Genomic DNA, 27,363 nt, shown 5'->3' on the forward strand with positions numbered 1-27,363 from the left:
TAAACATACATTCATAAGGAAAAAAAGTGTAACAAAACTTACTCTTTTCTCTAGGTCATCCTTGCTTTTGGTCAATTCCTCAACAAGATCATTCACTTTATAGAGATTCTTGACATCCTTCCCAAATATGGCATTAAGTTGCTGTACCACTTTATAATTAATCTCATCTTGGTCCACTAGCGAGTGAAAGCTGGCATCAATTGGCAGTGAACTCATGATGTATCAACGAGTGTTTATACAGTACTTGAATATATCTGTAGTTTTTATTTCAAGATATAAAAACTAGTTTATCTGATGAAAAAAACTTGGAAATAGTATCTGTCTTTTTACTATAAAAATCCAAACCCCATAATACACAAGACTTGACATAAAATTACAACTGAACCTTTTAACTTATCTCAAAGAGGGATCCTCTAGCTCTCCAAAAACATCAATGAATTTCTTTAAATTTGTTACTCCACCAAATCTAAGGCTTATGTAAAGTAAATTATTTGACTCTGAGTATCTATGTAATGGAATGTAAATATCTTTCAAGTTTACTGCCTCATCAGAAAATGGCGCTAAGTCCTCTCGTGGCACAATAATATCGTTACGTCTTCCCCAAAACGTTAAGTGAGAGATCTTAACTAAATCCTTTTGCGAGTTGTAATATATATGGCCAACAAATTTTCGGAAAAATTCTCCCATAACAAGCAGCATAAGCAATGCTAACCCACTGCTGGTCAATGTAAAAATCACATCCTGTGATGTTAGTATGCCCAAATAACTGAAGTAACTAATAATTGGAACAGAAACAAAAGTTATTGTAGACTGATAGATTTTCAATCTACAAACACCCCGGACAAGAGCAATATGTGGGAACTTGTAGATAATTTCGAATTCACCATTTCTGTTTAAAGAGTTTACATTCTTATCAGACTCCAATTTCTTAGCAGCAACACTAGAAAAGCAGGGGACTCTTGGTGTTCTGGATAATGTTTGCACACGAGGAAGATTGCCCCTCTGCTGAATACTTCTTTTATATGCCCATCTTGTACACAATACTCTCAGCATTGCAAGTAAATAAATCTGAAAGAATAAAAATTGTACAGTACATAGATATTCGACAACCAAAAAAAATGCAAAAATTTTAAAGTAACATGACAAATTTGTAGATAATTTGCATTTTTCCTAACTATACAAACCTTAGCTATTTAATAGGGGTATTACTTTCGGCGTAGCTGAAATGACAAGCCATTAATTTTTAACGAGGGTTTACTACCCACACCACTAGTTAGCGGGGGGTAGGGGAGGGTAGCATGCTAACCACCCCTCACACACCAGTGCTTGAGCTCACTTTGCTTGGAGGTAGGACTTCAAGGGGGATAGGGCTTGCGGCCAAGTTTGGTTAAATAGCTAAGGTTTGTACAGTTAGGAAAAATACAAATTATCTACAAATTTGTCATTTGTTCCGTAACTGGAATACAAACCACGCTATTTGATAGGGGTGACTCCCCCATTAGGAAGGGTGGACGTCCCAGCCAGTCTGGCTTTTTGGCTTTGCCCGGGGGCTCCTTATCTGAGTGTGTTAGCACTCAAGAAATAGGGAGCCCCTGCACCTCGCTAAAACCTTGCTACGCAAGGTCTGCGGCCTACGCAAGCTGTGTGTGAAGGTATGTTGAAGTGTGACTCGTCCTAGAAAGTTGTTCCGAAGTTCTTTAGATGGAAAACTTGTATACTAGGACTTTCCTAATACTGTACCACCTCGTCAGGGTATGGGGACGTAACAGTATTAATCTTAATACTAGGAACACAAGGAAGCATGGTTTACCTGCAGTGGTTTGAGGTCAGCTATGCAGAGAACCCAGGATGCTACTTTCCCAAAGAGAGGGGATGATGAAGAAAAGAATAAGGGCCAGTTAAACCTTTTCATTCATGTGCACTAAAACTGGGTAACAATATAGTCAACCTTTTGCTACTTGTCCAATAAGGAGCTTGAGGTTTTAAACCAGCTGTTGTGAAGCCACCACACGACCGATAGAAAAAGTATCGAGTCTCCTGTGAGTCACGTCTTGCAGGTAGTGGGATGTGAACGTGGTCTGACTTTTCCACACCCCAGCTTGAAGAACCTGCGTCACTGAAAAATTTCTTTTGAAGGCCAGGGACGTAGCTATGCCCCTGACATCATGTGCTCTGGGGCGACGTGACGGAGGAGGGTCTGGATTCAGTGCCAGGTCAATGACCCTGTGAATCCGTGCAGAGATGGTGTTCTTGGTGACCCTCCTCTTAGTCCTTCCTGTGCTGACGAATAGTGCTGGCACACGAGGATGGGCTGCGGCTGTTCTCTTGAGGTACAGCCTCAAGCTCCTCACTGGGCATAATAAGAGATGGTCTGGGTCATCTGTTACAGTGCGGAGACTAGAAATCCGGAAGGAGTCGAATCGAGGATCCGCTACTCCCAGGTTCTGAGTCTTAGCAACAAACTCAGGGACAAAGCTGAACGTTACCTCTCCCCATCCCCTTGAATGGGCGATGTCATATGAGAAACCAAGAAGTTCGCTGACTCACTTGGCCGAGTCCAAAGCTAGCAGGAACACCGTCTTCCAAGTTAGGTGGCGATCTGATGCCTGGCGTAATGGTTCATAGGGAGGTCTCTTCACGTTCCATGAGGGAGGTCTCACTTCCAACTGGGGGCAGGTAAGTTCATAACTCGGTATGAGTAGAGAAAGTTTTAGCGATGAAGAAACGTCCATTCCTTTCAGTCTGAAGGCGAGACTTAAGGCTGAGCGATAGCCTTTCACTGCCGAGACTGAAAGGCGCATTTCTTCACGCAAATATACGGAGAACTTCGCTATTGCTGGAATAGTGGCATCGAGTGGAGAGATACCCCTTCTACAACACCAACCACAAAAGACTTTCCACTTTGCCTGGTAGACTGCTGCTGATGACTTCCGCAGATGTCCAGACATCCTGATCGCAACTTGTTGCGAAAATCCTCTCTTAGAGAGGAGATGCTGGATAGTCTCCAGGCGTGAAGTCATAGTGAAGCTACGGCTTTGTAGAAGATGTTGGCGTGTGGTTGTTTGAGTAGATTGCGTCACAGAGGGAGTTTTCTTGGAGGCTCCGTTAGGAGTTGCAGAAGGTCCGGGAACCACTCTGCGTGATGCCATAGCGGAGCTATGAGGGTCATTGAAAGATTGACCAATGTTCTGGTCTTGTTGAGCACCCTCCTCATCAGACAGAACGGGGGAAAGGAGTAAACGTCGATGTTGACCCACCGCTGTTGGAAAGCATCTTGTCAAAGAGCCTTAGGGTCTGGGACTGGGGATTAGTACAGCGGGAGCCTGAAATTCAGGGCCGTTGCGAAGAGGTCCACATTCGGAGAACCCCACAAAGTCAGGACTTTGTTGGCTACTAGATGATCCAAAGGCCACTCGGTACTCACTATCTGAGATGCTCTGCTCAGATTGTCGGCGAGCACATTCCTCTTGCCCGAAATGAAGCGTGCCGATAGTGGTATCAAGTGGATTTCGGCCCATCTCAGTATCTCTACTGCTAGATGGGATCGTTGCTGCAAAAAAGTACCTCCTTGCTTGTAGATGTAGGCCACTACTGTGGTGTTGTCGCTCATCACCACCACAGAGTGACTTGCCAGGTACTGTTGGAACTGTTGAAGGGCTAGAAAGACGGCCTTCATCTCCAGGAGATTTATGTGGAGGTACTTTTCTGACTCTGACCAGAGGCCTGAGATCGTGTGGTGCAGCACGTGGGCCTCCCACCCTTTTTATGAAGCGTCTAAAAACAGCATCAAATCCGGGGGGAGAGTGTTCACGCGCATCTGTTAAAGCTGTAGGGCGCGCGCAGGAGAATGTTCCCTAGCGCGCGGGCGCGCAGTAGATTCATGATGTGCGCGTGGGAGCGGGGGAGAATGTTGGCGCGCATCCCTAGGGGATGGATGGCACACATGCTTATCCATGTAAGTGCGCGCAGTAGAAGGCTGGGCGCGCTTGTAGAAGAACGTTGGCGCACAGGTTTTACCTGTCGCGTAGGATGGCGCGCAATATGGTGCCCAAAGCACTGGCGCGCAGGCGAGTGTTGGCGCGTAGGAGATAGTTGGCGCGTATGCGCAGGGCGCGTGAGCGCAGGTGTGCAGATCGTTGGCGCATGTGCGCGTGCATGATGGAGCTCTGCTCTTATTGGCGCGTAAGCACTTTAGGATGGTGCCCTATATTAGGGCGAGCAGGATGAGCAGCGCGCTGTAATGATGGGGCCTGACGAGCTACTGATGAGCGCTTGTCAGGTTGTGTGGGCGCGTAGCGCGCAATAGCGCGTTCAGGTGGAGCCTTGTTAGGCCCATGTAGGAACGGTAATGGAAGATCAGCAGGTCTGTCGGGTGGGAGGTCGACGTGTCCTTTAAAAGGATGACCTTCCACCGAAGGAGATCGCGAATGATCTGCAGAGAGGTCCTGGACCAATGCAGGTGCAATGATGGAAGATCGGTCAAGAGGCTCCTCTGCGGGAGACTGCATAGAAGACGTTGAACCAAAGAGGCGCCATCTCACCGCAGGTGAAGGAAGGCGAGCCTTCTGACGGATGCGGCCTCTGGGTGCCGTTGGATCAGCAAGCTGACCTTCAGCAGTTATCCGAAGAGGAGTCTCTGTAAGTGAACTTCCCCGAGGGAGCGAAACACTCACAGTTGAGACTGACGATGGACTTAAGTTTCCCCCTCGTAGGATGATCAGGAACGGGGGAAACTAAGCCGTCAGCTACCATAGAGCCTGGAGTGGAAGAGGAGATGGGTGAAACTGCATTGGATACCTCTGACACCATAACGTCGACAAGAGACAGAGAATGAACCTCTGACGGTGACAACGATTGCTTGACAGCAGCATCCAGGCGGATATAATCAAGCAAAACATCCTTGGAGGGCAAACCCGTAAGCCCCAAGGAGGACCAAAGCTGAAAAAGGGAAGTTAGTGACATATCCTCCCCCGGGGGGAGAGGTGGAGCTGCTTCGCTAGGAGAAGCAACGTCATCTCTCGAGACCCGAGGTTGGTTAGAAATAATTCGGTCTATGCTACCACTAGACGGTCTCTCGAAAGAGACCGACCGAGTGGGAGCGTCGGACGAGGTTTGGGCAACGGAAGAAGAGGCCTTGGGTTTTTCTTCCTTCGAAGCAACCTTCGAAGGAGAAATATACCGCTTGGACTTCTTCTTCTGTCGTCGCGAAAACCTCTCCCACTGGGAGGCAGACCACTCCCTACACTCACTACACTTGTTGACCTATCAAACCGTTGTCCCCTACAAGAAGGACAAAGGCCGTGAGGATCAGTCTCGACCGCCGACATGAACGTTCCACAGGGGCGGTCGGGAAAACCAGGGCAGGTGCGCATGGTCGCAGAGGCCAACTTCATGTACACAGTAACTAGAAAAAGAAAGAACAAAAAGCGTTAATGGGGCTGCCAATATGATGACGAGGACAAGAGCGGACATGTCCGACCACCATCCGAGCTGAGAGCAAAGTGAGCTCAAGCACAGCTGTGTGAGGGGGGGGTTGCAAGCTACCCTCCCCTACCCCCTGCTAACTAGCGGTGTGGGTCGTAAACCCTCGTTAAAAATTAATGGCTCGTCATTTCAACTACGCCGAAAGTAATACCCCTATTAAATAGCGTCGTTTGTATTCCAGTTACGGAACAATTGTATTTTTCCAAACTATACAAACAAGAGTTCTTTACATAGGAATAGAAATACAGCAAATGCTGGAACATGGCAGTTCAAATCTTAATCGAAGTAACTGGCTGGGTAATTCACTGTCCGGCCACTAGGAGGCCACCATGTATATATGTCGGTCCACCAGTGAGCCCAAGGATTTTTACTGCAGCCACACCTTTCTTTGGGGGTGGTGATGGCAGGCAAGTTTGTCATTTGTTCCTACATGATAATTCTTATCATTGAGAGGAAGGAAGTCACCTTCCACTGGCTAGAACTTTACCCAGGAGCCCAAGATTCTTACCGTTAAGCCGAAGAATCCTGGCTCCTTACACCTCGTGAACAAATTTTATTTTTAAAAAGGATTGGAATACGGCCTTGGTTTTAGAGTACTGTACTTTGTTGGGTAGTATCCTAGTACAGTATGCTTGAAGATAAGGCTATAAAATATGGATCGGTGTATTTGCCTGGATACAACACGCCCCGCTGAATGGATTGAGGGGAAAAAGACCCCTTATGACAATCATAAGGTACCTGCGATCTAGGCGAGGATCCCAATGCTGTACCCCAAGAGAGGGGAAAATTAACAGAAAAACTGAGAAAGGCCAGTCATTCATCACGTTCAATACAGGCTTACTCGTAACCTCCGACCCGAAGATACTCATCTTGTAATGGAACCAAGGTAGCTAAACACTTCCTGAGCAGCCACAAATGGACACATGGGTTGCATCCCATAGGTAATGGGCAGTGAAGGTTGTCTCACGTTTCCAGACTCCCGCCTGAAGAACCAACACTGAAGAGAGGTTGAGCGAGAAGGCTAAAAAGTTACCGACACCTCTGATGTCATGAGCCTTTATTCATATACTGTACTGTACTCTAGTTTCAACTGGAGATGAAAGGGAATGTAAAATTACTTTTCTCAAGTAAAATGAAATGATATTCTTGGAAACATTCTTTTTGCTTCAACTACTAATCAAAAGATGCAGCAAATGAGGTCTAACGGATCTACTGTACTGTATCTAAAATTAATGATCTTAAAATATTTCATTTTGATTGTTATTACTTCTCTTTAGTTTATCTATTTTCTTGTTTCCTTTCCTCACTTGGCTATTTTTCCCAGTTGGAACCCTAGGGTTGTAGCTTAGCTTGTAATTATAATAATAATAATAATAATAATAATAATAATAATAACAATAATAATAATAATAATGATGATAATAATAATAATAATAATAAAGAACATATCTTATACAAAGACCAATAACCATTTTTATACAGAGTTCTACGCAGTCTTGATGCATGGCAACTCCTGATGCGTTGTTTCTTGAGCAGTACAGTACTGTAAGAAATCACACATCTACAGTACATTACCCAGTAAATATAAACACCGTACAGGAGCATGTACTACTGAATACAAATATCACTTTTTTATATAAAAACGTGATTCTGCTCAAAAAGGACCAAAGCGGGAGAGGCACAGACAAACGGGAAAGGTGTCCCCTGAGAGGCACAGGAACATGCTTAAGACTTCACACTCCCCACCCGGCTGCCATCACAGAATGAGTGAGTGCAGCGTCATCAGCGCTGAAAAAAACCACTTGGGAGAAAACCTAAACCTAACCTGCAAACAGGAATGGTGTCCCCCGAGAGGCACAGGAACATGCTTCAAACTTTTCACTCCCTCCGACTCTCCTGCTGCATTAGGGGAAGCAGGGGTGTCCTCCAGCCTGAGAATTATACGGCATCAAAAGGGGCAGGGATTGTAAGAGAAGGTTTTTCTGCCCTCAAGGAAAAACCCCGCACTACGCTGTCTCAGAAACAGCAAAACTCACTCTTGCAAAAAATAAACAAAAACTAAAAGGACAAATTAGTCAAAGGCCAGTCAAAAAAAGGCTAAACAGTTGAGAGAGACAATTATCCACTCTTTACTGAGCCAAAACTAAAAGTGATGATAGAACACAGGTGTGTGTGTGTAAGCAGCGTAGCCAGTACTAACCCCCGCTAACTTCCATAATAAAGAGCGAAATGGTTTGTATTTACTGTCGGAACAAATCTCTTAAATAGGCTGTTGCTTCTTCCTCCTGCCGAACTTCACCACTCGAGACATTCATTACAAGGAAATGCTTTGCCGCAAATATGGCCTCAGCACACTCGGCATAGCGTATGAGGATTAATCCCAAGACTACTCATAAAAGTGACACAGGACTTCAACAGCAATATCAGGCATGCCCGCACTATTGGCATGATCATACAAACATACACAAACACACTGGAATTAGAAAAAGGAAGAAAAGATTTATTTTATCAAACAGTTCCAGAGCCGAGAGGAGGTGACCGCACTCTCCGATGGCTGAAGTTAAAGTCCTTTGGATCACTGACGGGCCAATGTATAAACATGGAGGTCTCCTAGCAGCCGATCAGTGAACTACTGACTGATATGTTTAAACCTCAAAATAAAATTTTAACAGTCATGTTCCAGCTTTCCCTGTATTTCTAATCCTTTAGTAAGGAATGATTGTTTGTATTATTGTGAGAAACAATAGAAGTTTCTGTTATAAGACCCATATCATGACCAACAAGAAATTGAAACCACATCATTAAATTGGGCCATTTGAGTGGGGAAAAAGCATAGTAAAAGTAAAAACCACACACACCTAATCTATCGATCTCAATTCTCCTTACTTATTCTTACTTGACCCCCCCCCACCCCCCATTCCCTAACCTGTCCAAAAACATTATATCACTTCAAAACCACATCAATAAATCATCTATGCACTAATATTATATTATCTTAACATTATTCAGATTAAAAAATTACAAATGGTGATTTGCTTTTCTCTTTATATACTTTGCTATAGGAAGCTCAAAATATTTCTGCCATTTACCATAAAAATCTTTTATACACAATAAAAAAAAAAAAAAACTAATTCATTACTATTAGTTGGTTGCTAGTTTTTTTTTTTTTTTTTTTTTTTTTTTTTTTTTTTTTTTTTTTTTTTTTTTTTTTTTTTTTTTTTTTTTTTTTTTTTTTTTTTAAATAACACATGGCTTTCAATGATTATATCTAGTGTAAACTTTACCAAAACAGGAAGAGTCAACAAAGAACACATCACATGCCCACTGTAAATTAAAGCCAGATTTTTGGAATTACACTAAGTTGCCAACACTAAACTAGAGATCCAACGGTAAAACGGGGATACATGCTAAACTAGGGTACCTCACCCAACCTCACTTAAATCACCCTCTCCTTACACAAAAGGCTTCACCACCCTTTGGAATAACGACGGACAGGACTCCCACAAGCATATAACACCGCCTAACCTAACCTACAAGCCATGCCCTAATCTACTTACCTAACAAGAGTATAACGCCCATGCAAACACCCTTACACTGTCAAATTCTTATCAGTAGTGTTAAAAATAAGGAAGTTATGGTGACATGGCCGTCGTCATACATATACCTCAAAAATTGTAAATACCTTTACACGCAGTGTTTCTTGCAGAAAAGGCAGCATGTAATAAACTACATAAGCATAAATACAGGGGGGGATGTATGTATGATAGCAGCCACCTGTATGTATTATTATGGCTAACTTCGAATATGGCAGTGTAAGGGAGCCATTAGATCTCCCATTAGGTTTGCAGATAAGGACACAGCTTTAAGGTTAGGTTAGGGGGGGAAAGGTTAGGTTAATTAATGTCCATCTTTAATCAACGAGGGAGGAACTGGTCGCTGATATACAAAGGCTCCATAAAGTGTAAATAGAAATACCTCTTAAGTCACATGAATGGTAACAAAGATTATATATACTGATCTCAAACTGACTTGAGTCGGAGATCTTACCGAAGTATCTATCAGGATTGACCGGGTCGTATTTATTTAGACAGAGGTTTTGGAGCCCTTGTATATCAGCAGCCAGTACCTCACGTGTTCATTAAAAAATCAACTAACCTAACCTTTCCCCCCTAACCTAACCTACAAGCCATGTCCATATCTACTTACCTAGCGGGGGGGGGGGGGTGGTAACACCTCCCTGCGACCCCCCTTACACTGCCGTATTCGAAGTTTGACATAATACATACAGATGGCCGCTATCATACATACACCCATTGTTTTTATGTTTTTTTTCATTGAACCCTAACATAAACGGTAAGATTAACATGAGAGATGGAATCAAGCAAGCCTTGACTAGGCAGTAAGGTAAGGTAGCTCAAGTCTGGACACGAAACATTGAGCTTAGCCTAAGCTTTGAATTTTATTAAAGTTCCACCGCTTTAAGTGGGTACAATACTTTCGACATTTAATCTACATTCCTTATCAATTGAACAGGAACAATTTCCAAATATCAGGCAATTGTGACTCTTTAACATAATCATACTTATGGTAACTTACGTATCCCTAAGGTCAAAAGCCTCTCTTGATCCTTAGTTCTCCAGACATTGACGAAACCAGCTGATTTGTAAACTTTGTCCATTGGATAAATGTATGATGTCCATAATAACTACCACTACTATCAAGATATTTGTTGACATTTCACATGTGAAAAATCTAACATTGAAATGCACAATAAATACGTGAAAATGTCTTGTAAGTTATTTGCAAGCACAGAACTCACTTGCTTCAAAATCGATAGGCTTAATCGAAAATCAGTCTAACGAAGTTGAGATAGATACACAGAGTATTCAGAAATTTTGATAAATCAAAGGGAAATAGAGTACAATTCATTGTCAACTATTTACATGGTTTTTTGGTTTTCTATTATCAGTATGTCTAATTAGCTTTATCATCTAATAGCTTTATGGCGTTTTTTACTTACATACGTGGGTGCGTAGATTGCCCGAACCTTAATAGGTTGTAGGTTGACCATGGCACCAACCACCAGTTGAGATACTACCGCAAGAGAATTGTTATTACTATTATAATAATAATGACAATAATAATAATAATGATTATTATTATTATTATTATTATTTGCTAAGCTACAACCCTAGTTGGGAAAGCAAGATGCTATAAGCCCTAGGGCTCCAACAGGGAAAACAACCCAGTCGGGAAAGGAAATAAAGAAACGAATAGGCTATTTAACCGGTCCCGGTAAAATAGCCAAACGTACTTTTAAGCTTATTTTGCCGGTCCGATAAAATAGACAAACATGCTTTGAAGCTTATTTTGCCGGTCTCAAACAAATATGAATAGCCTATTTTATTGTTTTATATGTTCCTGGCAATGTTGTAGGCAAATGTATAAAAAAAGTACTAAGCAAGAAATTATCTAACAAGTTAATGGCAAATATATTGAAAAGTAGTTGTTGACCACTTGGCAAGAATTCTTCTTACAATTATATTTCACAACATTGGCACAGCTGCTAAGCTCAAACCTTCCACAGAAGTGAGCGAATTACAGCAGATTATTGATGACTTGAAATCCCAGCCAGGGCTTTCTACAGATTACCTAATAGATAAGAACAACTCACTGGCTGGCATATTTATCCAAGATGCATCCATGCAGCACACCTTCAGCCAGTTTCCTGAGCTCAACTTGCTGATATTCGTCGTCGTCGGCGCCCACTCGTGTCCGAGTATTGGGTTCTATCGTTAGCCATCAGCCTCCTATCTATGGGGTGGGTGCTTTGCAAATGAACTCAGGATGTCATTCTATCTCATGACTACTGTTGATGGCATTGGTGAGACAAATTGTCATTCTATCTCATGACTACTGTTGATGGCATTGGTGAAACAAATTATAGCAGCCTTCATAGATTCAGCTCTTCAAGACCAAAAATCCCAAAATGGATTGACATCAGAGTTATTCTCACAGACAGAGATGTGATCGAAAGAACTGTATTCACTGAAGAAATTCCAAATGCTAACCTTCAAATATGCCTTTATCATGTTCTTAGAACATTCAGGCGTGAAATTACAAATGAGAAAATGGGTATTACTGGTGGTGAGAAAACCACTATCTTGGAGATCATTCAGAAGTTGGCAAATTCAAGATCTGAAGAAGAATACAACGTTCATTATGAAAAACTTAGAGCCACACAATTGCATAATGTACTTCGTTACTATGATTCTAACTGGCATCAAATAAGAAAGCAATGGGTAGAGGGGCTCAAACACCAACAGATGTCTCTAGGTGAGAGGACTAATAATAGGTTAAAGTCTCAGTTTCAGAAGTTGAAGTCTATGACTGCAAACCACCATTCACTGCTTGAGTTCTTGTCTTACCTAAAGATGATAAGAACAGAGCGTGATAAGAAAGTGTTTAAGCTGTTTTACAAAGTGTCCTGTAATAGCACGGTGGACGTGTGAGATCTGTAGTCAGGATTTGAGCAAGATGGATTCTGTGGTCTGTGACTGTTGTCTTCAGTGGGTGCACCTTAAGTGTATTGGTAAAAGAACGCTCCCGAAAGGAAAGCTTTGGATTTGCAGAGACTGTTATGCCTAAAAATTCTGAGACAGTTGTATTCATTTTTATAATTAATTAAAGAATCGTTTTAATGATTTTTTTTTAATTTGTAGTGAACAAGATTCAAAATTGTCTTTAAAATTATATAAATAAATTTGTTTAAAGGGTTTTGTGATTTTTTAGTTTTATTGTCATTATTTATAATATTTACCGGCAAAATAAGCTTAAAAGTAGGTTTGTCTATTTTACCGGGACCGGCTAGTAAATAACAATTAAGATAGTATTTTTTAAGAACATTAACAACATTAGGATAAATCTGTCATATACAAACTATAAAACTATAAAAAAAACAAGAGGAGGAGAAATAAGATAGTGTGGCCGAGTGTACCCTCAAGCAAGAGAACTCTACCCAAGACAGTGAAATACCATGGTACAGAAGCTATGGCACTACCCAAGACCAGAGAGCAATGGTTTGATTTTGGAGTGACCTTCTCACAGAAGAGCTGCTTACTATAGCTAAAGAGTCTCTTCTACCCTTACCAAGAGGAAAGTTAACCTTGAGAGAAGAGTTATTTGGTAATCTCAGTGTTGTCAGGTGTATGAGGATAGGAGAATCTGTAAAGAATAGGCCAGACTATTCGGTGTATGTGAAGGCAAAAGGGAAATGAGCCGTAACCAGAGCGAAGGATCCAGTGTAGTACTCTCTGGCCAGTCATATGACCCAATAATGCTCTAGCGGTAGTATCTCAAGGGGTGGCTGGTGCCTTGGCCAACCTTTGACTGTCCAGACAGTACTATTATAGTAATACATTGGATCCTCCTCTCTAATCACAGTTCATTTCACATTGCCTACGCACTCTCCGAATAGTCTGGCCTATTCTTTCTACATTCTCCTCTGTCCTCATACACCAGACAATACCGAGATTACCAAATAATTCTTCTTTGCTCTAGGGGTTAACTATTGAACTAAAATTTTTCAGTGGCTACTTTCCTCTTGGTAAAGGTGAAAGAGACTCTTTAGCTATCGTAAGCAGCTCTTCTACCAGTAGGACACTCCAAAATCAAACCCGTTCTCCAGTCTTTGGTAGTGCCATGGCTTTTGTGCCATGGTCTTCCATTGGCTTGCGTTAGAGTTGTCTAGCTTGAGGATACACTCTGACCCATTATTCTATTTTATTTGCCTTCCTCTTGTTTTTTTTTTATAGTTTATATATGAAAGATTGATAATAGAGGTATTACTGTTCTTAAAATATTCTATTCAAATTGTTAATCACTTTACTTATAGTGTATATTGTATATTTCCTTATTTCCTTTCCTCACTGGGCTATTTTCCTTGTTGGAGCCCTTGGGGTTATAGCATCATTCTTTTAGAACCAGGGTTGAAGCTTAGCAAATAATAATAATAATAATGATAATAATAATAATAATAATAATAATGCGGTTGATCCTAAGTATCCAGCAGTTTAATCTTTTTGTTTACATTAATTTGGCGGTTGCTTAAAAGTATATTCTTATAAGCTTTTTTTTTTTCAAGTATTACAACTATTGTTTTAACCACATAATTATTTTTTTTCTAATATCAAGTATTATACTAGCGACAAAGTGTATTTTCATGATTTTTATAACCTGCTTGATTTATTAATGTTTATCTCCTCTTCGGGTCCTATTTATTTAATTGTAAATTGTCTCTGGTTATCAAGAATTACTTGATAAAGTGATGCTTTACCATAGTTTACATTTTATTCATTTTATCAACATATTGGAATTTATCTATGACGGCTAATAATAAATTAATTATGCCTACTATTTTTGAAATAAACTATTTCATTTTGTGAATTCAGTTTCTTCTATCAAGCCAGAATATTATCATTAAAATTAGAAATGCTTGTTCTCAACATATAATATAACTGAAATAATGAAGACAAACATTTCTTGCCAAAATCAATAGACTTAAATGAGATAACTCCCATTCCCTATTGGGGGTGCCAAATAGACTTTACCCCAAGGAGGTAATACCTCTTGCAACGCCTCTGTACCTGGAGATGCTTAGGGACACAACGATCTTGTCACTAGACTCAGAGTAGTACGCCCTTGTCTATGCCGTCAACATCTGCAAGTATGTCATTGACAGTATGGGTAATGAAAAAGCGGATATTGCAGCTATATCTTCAATCAATTTACCAAAAGCTTTGGCACTATCCGTGAAAGATTATAATCATAACCCACCTGAAGCTTTCACAGCTACACAGTGGCAAGATCAGTGGAATAACGAATATGATAGTAAGAAGTTAAAATAACTAAACCCAGTTGTTTGTTTGTGAGAATCGTCATTGCAAAGAGAAAGGAAGACAAGTAATTTTTAGCGACTGCAAAGTTTTTAAAAGAGCATTACCTTATTGCCTTATTTTTTGTTTGGGTTCCCCCAGGTCTCTCAGTGTGAGGCACCTCGTATATCCACCAGAGAGTTGCTAATGCATCTTCCGGTGTATTTTGCATCTTCCAGTCTTCGATGGTCTGGGATGCATCTTAGGTATTAATCGAGCTTATTCTTAAACACATCTACGCTCACTCCTGATATGTTTCTTAGATGAGCTGGCAGCACATTAAATAGTCGCTGCATTATCGATGCTGGTGCGCAGTGGATTAATGTCCTGTGCGCCTTTCTTAGTTTACCTGGTATATTTTTTGGCACTATTAATCTACCTCGGCTTGCTCTTTCTGATATTTTCAGCTCCATGATGTTTTCAGTAATTCCTTCTATTTGCTTCCATGCTTGTATTATCATGTAGCGTTCTCTTCTCCTATCTAGACTGTATAGTTTTAAAAATTTCAGTCTTTCCCAGTAGTCAAGGTCCTTAACTTCTTCTATTCTAGCAGTATAGGACCTTTGTACACTCTCTATTTGCGCAATATCCTTTTGGTAGTGTGGGTACCATATCACATTGCAGTACTCGAGTGTACTACGTACATAAGTTTTGTAAAGCATAATCAGGTGTTCAGCTTTCCTTGTTTTAAAGTGTCTGAATAACATTCCCATTTTTGCTTTACATTTAGCCAACAGTGTTGCTATTTGGTCATTGCATAACATATTCCTATTTAACATTACACCAAGGTCTTTAATTGCTTCCTTGTTTGAGAGAGAGAGAGAGAGAGAGAGAGAGAGAGAGAGAGAGAGAGAGAGAGAGAGAGAGAGAGAGAGAGAGAGAATTGTGTTTTGGAGAGGTATGTTTTATTGACCTTTGATCAGACTGAAAATTTCTCAGTCTTTAGGATTTTAACTTTTTTTAAGATACATGGGTTTCATAGATATTGTTTTAATTTCTATTTATTGCAGAATTTTTAACCCAGTTTATTAATTTTTTATTTCTATCCATATATCTAATATATATGAATATATATGTGAATATATATATATATATATATATATATATATATATATATATATATATATATAAATATATATATATATATATATATATATATATATATATATACGTATATATATATATATATATATATATATATATATATATAAATATATATATATACATATATATATATATATATATATATATATATATATATATATATATATATATATATATATATATATGTATATATATATATATATATATATATATATATATATATATATATATATATATATATATATACAAATATATATATACATATATATATATATATATATATATATATATATATATATATATATTATTCATTTATCTAAGATTAATATACAAAAATTTCTTCCTGATGTTATTCGGACCTGCTTTATAAGAGTCGAGTTTGACTCATAGGGCTGGTTAATTTTCTCCTTTTAATAATAATGATAATAATAATAATGAAATAATAATAATAATAATAATAATAATAATAATAATAATAATAATAATAATAATAATAATAATAATGTCATTGACAGTAGTAACTGGGTCATCTGTCATCGTTAGGGAAAGCTCAGTGTTGTATGAAAAGATACTGGTCACCAATCAGCAACCCACCCTATCATTTAATTCCTGTAGAACGGGAAGTGAGGGCAAATTTAGACTGATGGCTGAGGGACGAGAATCTTTTGAAGGGAACTCCTTAGGAGTTTCCTCCCTAAGAGCAGCTCTTTTTGGCTGCATGAAAAGAAAATGGTTGTTAATCTAAGGAAGAAATTCGTGGCATGATGCTGTTCACAAGAGGAGAAGAGCCTGCACATTAGGCTGTTGGAATTGAAGGCAGCTCTCCTGGCACTGCAGTCATTCCAGCAGTACCTGATAAGCCACTCGGTAGCGTTAATGAACGTCAGTAGGTACTGTATTGTTTTTATTGTTTTACAACACATGTGTGAATTGGCAATGTACAGTAGGTTCACAAGTAGACACTGAACAATGGAGTTGCCCAAAAACTAAGTCACAAAGGGCAAGTGGTAGCATGAGAGTGGACCCCTCATCCTCAAATGGCAAGGAGCCACTTGACTTTGCTTCCAGCAATTGATATGTTTGTGATGAGACTCAGCAAAAAGCTCACGATTTACTGCTCATTAATTTTGGATCAGAATCAGAACGCATTTCAACATCCACGGATAGCCTTGATGTTTATGCTTTTCTGCTGTTGTATCTGATTCTAAGGGTGATAAACAAGATGCTGTCTACTCAAAATCTTAAGATAACATTAGTAGCCCCAAGTGGACCCTGACAAAATGGTACCTGGACCTTCTGATGCTTCAGTTACCAAATTCGCCCAACTTGCTTTGAAAGCCCCTCTATAGAGACATAATAACTCAGTGATATTCCTGTCACTTCACAGGTGGAAGCTATGCCACATCTTCAAGCGAAATTGGCCAGCTTCTGCAAGTGGTGTCATATTATTATTATTATTATTTTTATTATTATTATTGTTATTATTATTATTATTATTATTATTATTTGCTAAGCTGCAACCCTAGTTGGAAAAGCAGGGTGCTATAAGCCCAGGGGCTCTAACATGGAAAATAGCTCAGTGAGGAAAGGAAACAGGGACAAATAAAACATTTTAAGAACAATAACATTAAAATAAATATTTCCTATATAAACTATAAAAACTTTAACAAAACAGAAGGAAGATAAATTAGATAGTGTGCCCAAGTGTACCCTCAAGCAAGAGAACTCTAATCCAAGACAGTGGAAGGCCATGGTACAGAGGCTATGGCACTACCCAAGACCAGAGAACAATGGTTTAATTTTAGAGTGTCCTTCTCCTAGAAGAGCTGCTTACCACAGCTAAAGAGTCTCTTCTACCCTTACCAAGAGGAAAGTGGCCACTGAACAATTACAGTGCAGTAGTTAACCCCTTGAGAGAAGAATTGTTTGGTAATCTCAGTGTTGTCAGGTGTATGCGGACAGAGGAAAATATGTAAAGAATAGGCCAGACTATTTGGTCTATGTATAGGCAAAGAGAAAATAAACTGTAACCTGAGAGAAGGATCCAATGTAATACTGTCTGGCTAATCAAAGACCCCTTAGAAGGAGTATTTCTTTTCTAAGAGCCTCCATTCAACCAATTGAAGACTTCTCCTTGTTTTCCTATACAGAGAGAAGGTCCCTTCAGCGATAACTTTTCACGGCTGAGACTTTCAGCAGTGGAAGCTTATTGCTCAGCCTTGAGCCAAGTCTTTAGATTGAAGAGCGTAGACCTTTCTTCCTCATAGGATTTATCGATGCTCATGATGAGCTTGGAGCAATCCTGCCCTTCAAGAGAATTCAAGCCCCCCATGCAGAACTTTACCAGAGTTCTTAGGTCCCTAACGAACCTTTAAGGCAGGCTTCTGACAAGGACTTAACTCTCCAAACAGTCTTCTTACTGGCCCTGACTTCAACGAAAAGAGTAGGAAAGCTACACATCTTATCGTATCTGGTTGGCCATTCCAAGGTATGGAGAAAGGTTTCTCTCTTCTTTGTTCCTGAGTTTATAGCAAAAACTCAAAATCCAGAGGTAAACGATCCTAGTTTTGAATCTTTATCTATCTCCTCTCTTAAAGGAAGCTATTGACAATCCAGAATATTTACTTCTTTGTCCTGTGAGGGCACTAAGACGCTACCTGAAATGGACTCAACCCATCAGAACACAACTACAGAACCTCTTCATCAGATTTGGCAGGCTCAAAAAGAAGATTTCCAGAAACACCATCTCCTTCTGGCTTTGTGAGACGATAGCTCGAGCACAAACCCAGGCAGCAAGGGAGCCAGAGGAACCAGCACATGGTCATGCTCACGAGGTTAGATGAGTAGAAGCTTTGTGAGCCTTTAGTAAGAACCTGTCAGTGGGCAAAGTCCTGAAGACTGGAGCCTGTAACCATTAGACAACCTTCACAGCTCACCTTTTACAGGAATGAACCCACAAGTCACTTGATACAGTTTCTTTAGAACCTGTGGTAGCTGCACAGCAGGCTGTGTAATATGCTTAGCTCCCTCACAGAACAACAAACATCTCATCTAAGATAGCAGTTGTGTTGTCAGTCTAGGATGAGGGTAAGAATCTCGCCTTTTACTTCTTTTCCTCCTACCTTTGAGTGCAGCAGTGGAACTGTGATGTTGCTGGATTGGACCTTGATGCAGGGAAGCTACCATACCGAGTAACTATTTTATTTTAGGTTAAGATGGATGTGTTTTTCCGTGTTCTCCTGATGAGGGAGAGAATGGATATTAATGTAAACCCATCATTTTGTTTTAGCTTTACATTGAAGACATCATATCCCTTGGAAATATAGGTTCCTCCATGACTTTCTGTCTAATGATAGATACCTAACCCATCACCTGAAATTTAGGTCATAAGAGGTGGATTAGATTCAACACTCTTGATATCTAAGATCTGAGTGTTTTGATATCCCAAAATTTTTAAACCATCCAGTTTGGTTATTGGGACTTCCACCCACCTAAGGACAAGTCTCCTATCACAAAGGACTGAGGTTTAAATTTGTGTATGAACAAATCGTAACCACTGTATACAAATCTGGGTCCTTCAAGTTACATTTCCCACTATACCGCCCTGCAAGCCCTAAGTGAAAGCCAAAGTAGCTACTCAGTTATCTGGCAGGAGGTTGGGTTCCCCCATACCCACCAGTAACTACCGACACCTCATTATGCAGTTTAATAGCCAAGTATCCATCTTCACTGAGATCATACTCCTATTCAAGGTTAAGGGTTCCTTTAGTAAGAAAAAATACAAATTACTTTTTTTTTTTAAATTCTGATATCTATTATTTGTATAATATTATAGTAATATTTTCATACTAATTATATTCATTTACTAATTTCATAAAAAAAGAATAATCTTTGATATTGCTGCAAGTGTATCAATTTGCACCCAACTGCCATCTTTGAATTCCCAAGTGAAAAACAGTTGTCCCACTCCCCGTATGAGGCTAGAGATGAGGAAGATCCTGGGGACCACACATCTCCTCCCCAAAATGGTTTTTACTATTCCCCAAAATCCCTTTATTTGGGACAAAGCACTGTGTGGTCTCCAAGGACTAACACCAGAGTATCAATAAGTAGACGCATGCACCATCAAAGCCAACCATCTAAGACTAAGCAGGACATACAACACATGACCATGTTTGACCCTTACCTCATAAGGGATGACTGAAGAATACTGGATGCCTGTAATTCCACTTCTAAAGGACCTGCTTGACTTGGTCCTTTTCTCTAAACTACCTCTGTGCTGGTCACAAATGTGCAAAGTACCATTCATGAATGTTACACTGCTTGGATTTGTTTCAGGTAGTTTAATAAAAACCTTATGCCCAGCACAACCCGTAAAGCTCTGGATGTCCTGAAATTCCGTATTAGCAAAGAACACTAGTGAAGCAGAGATTTTTTCACATTGTGGGCTTTAGGGATGGAGACAGGATCAGGTTGTTTAATTGGTGAGGTTATCGAAATACAGATAACCTCTGTTGAAAGGGACTAGCTGGTCTGGGTAATTTGAAACAAGCTACTTTCTAAGGATGTGGATCTTTATAAGTATTGTTGTAAGGTAGACACCAGACAGGTTACTATCGCTTGACTCTATGGCCAAAATGTACAATGGATCTCGTCTCTGAAGAGGCTTTTCGATTTTAGCTAGAAAGAGGACAATCTGAGATTATGATAATGAACTCCTGGTCCCTCCAAAAGGCAGCAAGTTCCATGACTCTTAAGATAGAGTTTTTTTTTTTTTTTTTTTTTTTTTTCAAAAATTTTCTCAGAGATGAATGCATTATTTAACTTAGCCAAAAACTCAAGCATTTTATCACCAGACCAAGATACCTCAGGAATTGGTGGAGATGGTCTATTCAAACCAAAAGACTGGGTAATCTTATGAAACATGTCTGAGTCTAGATCCACATCAAAGGCACACTCGAGAGGTTCTATCAGCACTGATTGATATGATGAGATAGTTGATGACTGGAGCTTCCTATCATTAAAGAGGTGGACCTGAAAGGAAGCCAAGAAGTCCGGGGTAGTTTGTTGAGCTGATTTATTCCTTAGAAAAGCCATCCAAGCTATCCACAAACATTGTAATTGTGTTATGGATGAAGATCTCTTACAGCTCGAGTAAGTTAAACTGTGGGCAGAGAAATTCCTCTCGTGAATACAGGAGAGAAAATCCAAGCATGAAGGTTTTGGGTCACAAAGGAGGAAGCAAACATAATCTGACTTCCTACTTTCTGATACAGCTGTGCAGACTGAAGTGGGTATAGTCTTAGTCTCAGACACTGAAGTCATGGATACCATGGACTGTTTGGTCAAAGGGGAGCTATTGGCACAGCTGTCCCTGAAAATTCCTGAAGGATATTGAAAGCCTTCAAAATCAAAGTCATCGTAGGAACCAGATAGATTGATGATCATCTGTTCCAATCCAAATTCAGAGCATCTCTCGTGACTGCTTGAAAGTCCACATTCGGGGCTATGTATAGTGGAAGCTTGTGGTTTTCGTTTGTCGCAAACAAGTCTATTTGGAGATCTGGAACTAACTCTAGAATGAAAGAGTCACTGCACTGAGAATTCTCGAGCTGGATCAGGGTCCCACCCTCTTCTGAGGAAACAGACACCTACTTGCTTGTCTATGAAAATCTTTATATGGGAGTACTTTCTTGGACTGAGTCTCTTCAACATCAGTAAGACCACAATCAATTCTAACATATTTATATGAAATGCTGTAAATAGAGGGGACAATTTCCAAAATACATAAGTCTCATCTGAATGATCTCTCTAACCCAACCAGGATGTGTCTATTTGAAGTATCATGGAGATCGGGAAGGGAACAATAGGACCAACAGGAAAAAGGTATTTGATGTCGTCCAGAGCCTAAGAATTCTTTTGCAACGACTTGGCAATTGAGCCTGAAGGTCTAGAAACCCCTTCCGTGCCAACCTGCTCCACACTCATTTGAGATCTTTTAACCTGTTTTTAACACTGGGTTGACCATTGAGTCAAACTGAAGAAAGCCCCAAATTTTCTCTTGTTACCTGGTTGAGAAGTGATGTGAAAGAAAAAATCTGAATTCTTTGCTGAGATCCTTTTGTTAGGCTAAGAATAGCTTTCACCATATTACATTGAAGACCTAGCCAATGAAACATCCTTCTTGGAATTAGCTTTGAGTTTGCAAAATTGATCGTGAAACCTAGATCCTGAAGAACCTACAAGACTTGATTTGCATATTGAAAGCAAAATTCTTTTGTCTGCCCAAATCAGCCAGTTAACTAAATAAGCTATGACCAGAACTGTCTGGAACCGCAGTAGTTTAAACACTACTTTTACTAGCTTTTGTTAACACTCTTGGGGTCATAATGAGGCTAAACTGATGCTTTGAACCTGTATACTCCCCTTCCTAGCCAAAACCCTAGGTAAGGGCAGAAGTGGGAGCAATAGAGCCGTGCTAATAAGTATCTTTTCTATCTACAATAAAAGACAAAGCCTCTCTATGTAGTAATTATTTCTTCTTCTTATATTCGGAAAAGCAAGATGTTACAAGTCCAAGGGCTCCAAAAAGGAAAATAGCCCGGTAAGGAAAGCAAATCAGGATATAAATAAACTATATATGGAGAAGTAATGAATAAAAGAAATTTTCTACTCAGCCACGAATTTTGCTATTTTGGCCAAAAAGGAGTTTTCTGGCCAGTCACCGTCATTTAGACCACCAAAGCAACAAGCAAACTGCAGTCAAGAAGAAAACCTCCACAGTCTGACATTGTTTCTTTTAAGGTATTTAGAACATCCTTCAGGGTTAGCTGGGGACATGCCCTAAGAGATCGATCCCGAATCTCCACCCCCAAGTCTGGAAATACCACCAGGTTTCAAACTCAATGTCATTGAATAGAAAATCTTGTTATTTATGCCAAAAAATAATTGACTCAGGCCAGAATGTACATCCATCACAGGATCGCCAAGGGATACTTATACTTACTAAATCCCCCTCCTAAACGTCTATGGTAAAAGTCCCACTGCTACATCTCCCAACACTACCAAAAATACTTGGAAAAGAAGGAAAGAATTAAACTGGAACCTTCTTTAGAAGATGGGAACCCAAAGGCCCAGCAACAATCAAATTCTCGGTACAGGAAAGAATAGCCCCCATCACAGCCTTCCTTGGCAGCTGAAAATCTGAAGGTTCAGCCACAGGTGAATCTATAGGAATGGGAGAAAGAGAACACAGGCCCAGGAATGGCCTACTCCAAAGGGTCAGAAGAAAGCCTGTGTCCCCATTTGGGTTAGCTGAGATATCTCAAACATGGATGCCTCTTAATGACACTCTTTGTAATAGAAATGTTTTAAATGAAAAATACCCATTATAAAATTTCTTTGAATGGGTTAGGAAGTCTCCAAACCCTATCCTACAATAACTACAAAATTAAGAGAGATAGGATCACAATACAATTACCATTTATTTAAGATATTCACTTCAGTAAAACAGGCAATGGTATATCCTATATCATATAACCTCATAGTTTATCAAACCAAAGATTATGAGAAAAAAATACTAAAGTGAGATTCTCATGATATATGATTCTATCATATCTCTCTTTTCTCCCTCCAATGCCTATATATAATATGGAAGGACAACTACCCCTAAGAAAACCTGACTGACCAGTCAGTCCTTTCATCTAATGATAATATATCCCAGCATAGAAGAACAGGAGTATCTTCCCCCTAAAATATTACGTATTTCAATACAATCCATGAAGAGTCTGCAGTTTCAACAACCACCATGGAACTGATCACCCTAGAAATATACCTGTAGAATAAGGGATGGCATTTGTCCCTGCAACGTGCAAGGTTCAATTCAGTGGGTCAAGAACACAATCTACTGTCAGATATTTCTTTGCATCTCCCAATATCACTTAACTTTTGGAATTTTTGCCAATCAGGCTCTTCTAGGCTCTACATTGGTGACTGCTGTAGTGCTGGATCATTACTGGTGTTTATCATAATATGTACATATTCACTTGTATGTCAGTCATCAGATTTTTGCCTATAGAAATCAATAAGGCATTTGGGATTAACTACCGAGATATCAATACATGGTAAGGTACTTTTTGGGACATGAAAATGGATAGCTTCACATGTATTTAGAAGGTAAACGTCCTCACTCTCCAGAAGTGAAGCTATAATGTTGCTTTTCGTATTTGGCAAAATACTACTCATCAATAAGGAATGCCTACTATTAGTATCTCCCAGACAGAGAAATGGATGGGGAAATTGATGAATTAATTCAGCTGCATCCTTATATGAACCATTATCATTATGAGATAAATAAAAGAAACATACTGTATATCTCTTTTCAAGATCAACTTGTACTGCCACCAATTGAAGAGGAGTAAACCTATGTAAATTTACCATAATCTGAGTGCAATCGTGACAATACTTCCATAATGACAGTCTTTTTATGGCAGCAGAATCAAGGACTGAAAAGAATGTAACTTCATATCTGAGTCTCTCCACAGACAATCCCACCATCAAAGCAGAAACTAAATATGCCATAGACTATGGAATATTATTGCCCAGCTTGCGGAAGTCATGGCTAGTCTTCATATATTTTCTACCATTGCCTCCATGTAACTCCGAAAAAAAGAGGCATAGCCTCCAGCAATGGGGAGATCCTCAATGCCGACATCACATTTTGTCCAACTTTTCTAGAGAAATCAGGAACAACACATCTCTCTCATTCAGGACTCAATTGGCCCTATAGTTAGCCGACTGCTGTGCCATGAAGGTCTCTGCCTTCGTACCATACGGAACCAACTTGTACTTCACTAACTTCTCAGGATTTGACCAATCTTGTGTAGTGGGAAACTAGGCCACTAATCAATACAGGAGGCCAGCTGCAGGCTTGCCATAGAAGAAGTTTTTATGGCAGCAGAATCAAGGACTGAAAAGAATGTAACTTCATATTTGAGTCTCTCCACAGACAATCCCACCATCAAAGCAGAAACTGAAGGATCAATGGGAAGAGAAGACAGGCTTGAATTCTCAGGATCTTACTCAACAAGCTAGCCTCAAATGAATTCTTATACCAGGAAATCTGAGAATTCCCTCTGTTCAAGATCACGAGAGCAAGTTCTGACCATGGTAACGCCAGGGAGGTTCTTAATCCTTGAGGGGTGCTACAATGCCAATCAGTGACCCCAGATCCCCCTGACACAGGAGCCACAGTAGCCTTTTCAAGTTCATTATATTCATGAATGATTGCAAGAACATCACAAACAAACAGTTCAAACCAAAGATAGAACCAAGGATGAAAGGAGGCCCAATTGACAATTGGCCTCCCATTCAGAAAAGCCACTACATTTGACACTAACACCCCAAGAATCGATTGGATTTGTAGATTTGGGCTATGCAATCCAGCACTGGGGCATGTGAGGTCATTTAGCACCAAAGTGCATGTAATATAAAACCCTGATTACACCAAAAAATTAAAGTTAGAAGTTGGACATCAAGAGGAAATAAAGGAAGCAAGAGTAGAGGCAAAGTAAAAGAATATAAAGTAAGTGCAGTTAGGGGGCAAAGGAATGCTGTAAAGACCCTTGAGTAATGCCTGAAATGTATCATATGAGGTGGACTTATGGCTTTAACCTCCTACAAGAGACTGACGAAGTACTGTTTTTTAGTGTATGTGGTGAGAGCATGATTGGGCGGCTCACAGGTGCATCGCATACATACTGGTCACCCAGTAGTAAAGAACTTTGTCACCGATCACAAGAAAGCTTCTACAATGGAAAACTCGGTGCTCATTAGAGCACTGATAACATTCCTAGGTGGTCACCAGTTCTTATTCCCAGTCATGATTGCATGTGATCACTTTCTGGTGCTAGGACTAACCTTGTGTAAAAAGAACAAGTGATAGGTGATCTCATTTCCTACAGTGAGAGTGAGTAGAACTCACAAGGAGAACAATAACGTGGTAACCAATCACACTATAACTAATCACGCAGTGACCGATCATGAGGAGATCGACCACAGGACTGATCTTTTGGTGACTGATCTTGCAGAGACTGATCATTAGGAAACCGATGACAAGCAACCTAAGGATCATATTCCCAATCTGATCATGCTCACATGAGGGCATCTATCATCACTCGTGAAAGCAAGAAGACCATTCTCTGGTTCCTTTTACTTCCGGCTCTATGATGGAACTCCACAAGGAGGCAACCTCTCTTACTTAAAAATGGAAGTACAGTATCTATAGGTAATGGGACTGAGGTATGTCTCAAGCACCCAGGAAAAAGGGGAGGAGAAGGGTGGTGCCCTTCATCCTGATTGACCATGCACATGCTCAAACTGGTACAAGACTGAGCAAGGGTAGTAAGAGTGTAAACCCATGTACCTCATACTGAGACACTTTCTCCGTCTGAGTCGGTTCTCATTACCACAACACCTCTCACAGACAAGTGAGGAGAAATCGGTCAGTCTCACCTGACACCCGTTGATCAGTCTTCCTTGACTTTTTCACTGATTTCTTCTTCTTAGAAGTAGCAGCATCTGAAGAATCTGGCAATGAAGAGACATAGGACGTTGAGAGCTCATGCTTTTTCTTCTTACCAGACTTCTTCGGGGTCAAGGTCTTGGAGGCCAATGATGACGCTCCCATGAACGAGGAGGCCACAGGGACCTATTGAATAGCAGACAAGACCACACCACCAGGTGGAACTGCTGGAGGGCATGGAACAGGTGTGGCAGGAGATGGGGTAGACACAGTAGGCAAAGCTTTTAGAAACCCTGGCAACAGCCAACACTTTCAAAAGCATACCCGCCGACAGAACACCAGCAATTCCCAAGGAAGGCCACAACTTCCTAAGGTCCAGGTCTTTGTCGTTGGTTGTAGAGCCACAGGCGACCTTTGAGGAGAAGGTGGAGAAACCTTATGCTTAGCATCTAGCTTAATTTAGGCTAAACATCAGATTGAAGGATGTAACAGTGTCAATCTAAATTAGCACCCCAGTTTGGTGTATTCCTATTTCAAATTGGCTGTATCTGATGAAGTCTTGGGCCCAAGGCAACATTTCCTATGTCGTCAACTGCTTTATGTACAAATAGACCAGAAAGGATACTATGTACTTGTGATACTTGTCCTATACCTTGTTCAGAATTACCTACTCCTGAATGACCACTATGCAAAACTTTCTGTGCTTTATCACTCAGCTCCCTAATCTTCATATTTGCTTCCTTCAATGGTAACATACATGAAATTTTTTTATATTCAATATCATTTGCCTTAATATCGATAGAGCATTCCTGGGAAATGAACTTGTGGTTGCCCCCACTAAGAGCAGTTTAACCCTTTTGAAACATCAACTTCTTCATTAAACATACCACAGCGAATGCAGCACTTCTTTGTTTTATTCCATATTAGGGCACAATGTCCAAATAAATGACAATTACAAACCCATAATGAAAGTTTAACAAAGTCATATACTTTGTAAGTCAAGTGTCCCAATGCAACTCTTTCTAGAAGGGACTCTGCAGCATCAATAATGATATAACTGGTATTAAACCATCTCCTGTCAACCTCTCTAAATCACTGATAAAAATTTGTCGTCACAAGATTCTTCCACAACCACCAAGGCCTCTATGATGTTTTCCATCTGGACTACCTTCTCAATATGCACAAATGTACCAGACCTTCTTGCCTTCATGTATGATGAATACCAGCAATCCAGGATCATACAGGACGTGTGCAAAGCTCCTTGATTGAACACAAGACAGACCTTTTGCCAGAACTAAAATGTTCATAGACTCAAATTTT

General features: G+C 40.1%; 3 protein-coding genes across 3 annotated transcripts in view; 1 reads left to right on the forward strand and 2 right to left on the reverse strand.

The window, feature by feature from the left end:
• Positions 1–361, reverse strand: part of Rint1 (RAD50 interactor 1) — a 137,436-nt gene extending 137,075 nt beyond the window's left edge. Inside the window, exon 1 of the mRNA XM_068347018.1 lies at positions 43–361. Within this exon, the coding sequence (XP_068203119.1) occupies positions 43–216 (174 nt within the window). The 5' untranslated portion in view covers positions 217–361. The remainder of the gene's footprint in view (positions 1–42) is intronic.
• LOC137617162 (transmembrane protein 186) lies at positions 267–9,217 on the reverse strand. The gene is made up of 2 exons (XM_068347019.1): positions 9,167–9,217; positions 267–1,068 (listed from the first exon to the last, which is right to left on the reverse strand). The coding sequence occupies exons 1-2, from the start codon at positions 9,200–9,202 to the stop codon at positions 394–396; spliced, it is 711 nt and encodes a 236-aa protein (XP_068203120.1). The 5' UTR covers positions 9,203–9,217; the 3' UTR covers positions 267–393.
• Positions 9,218–11,393: 2,176 nt separating this feature from the next.
• On the forward strand, positions 11,394–11,996 carry LOC137617654 (uncharacterized). The gene has a single exon (XM_068347657.1). It carries the CDS (start codon positions 11,394–11,396, stop codon positions 11,994–11,996), a length of 603 nt encoding a protein of 200 aa, XP_068203758.1.
• The last annotated feature ends 15,367 nt before the right edge of the window (positions 11,997–27,363 follow it).

Source organism: Palaemon carinicauda, chromosome 23 (assembly GCF_036898095.1).
Source record: "Palaemon carinicauda isolate YSFRI2023 chromosome 23, ASM3689809v2, whole genome shotgun sequence".
NCBI lineage: Eukaryota > Metazoa > Arthropoda > Malacostraca > Decapoda > Palaemonidae > Palaemon > Palaemon carinicauda.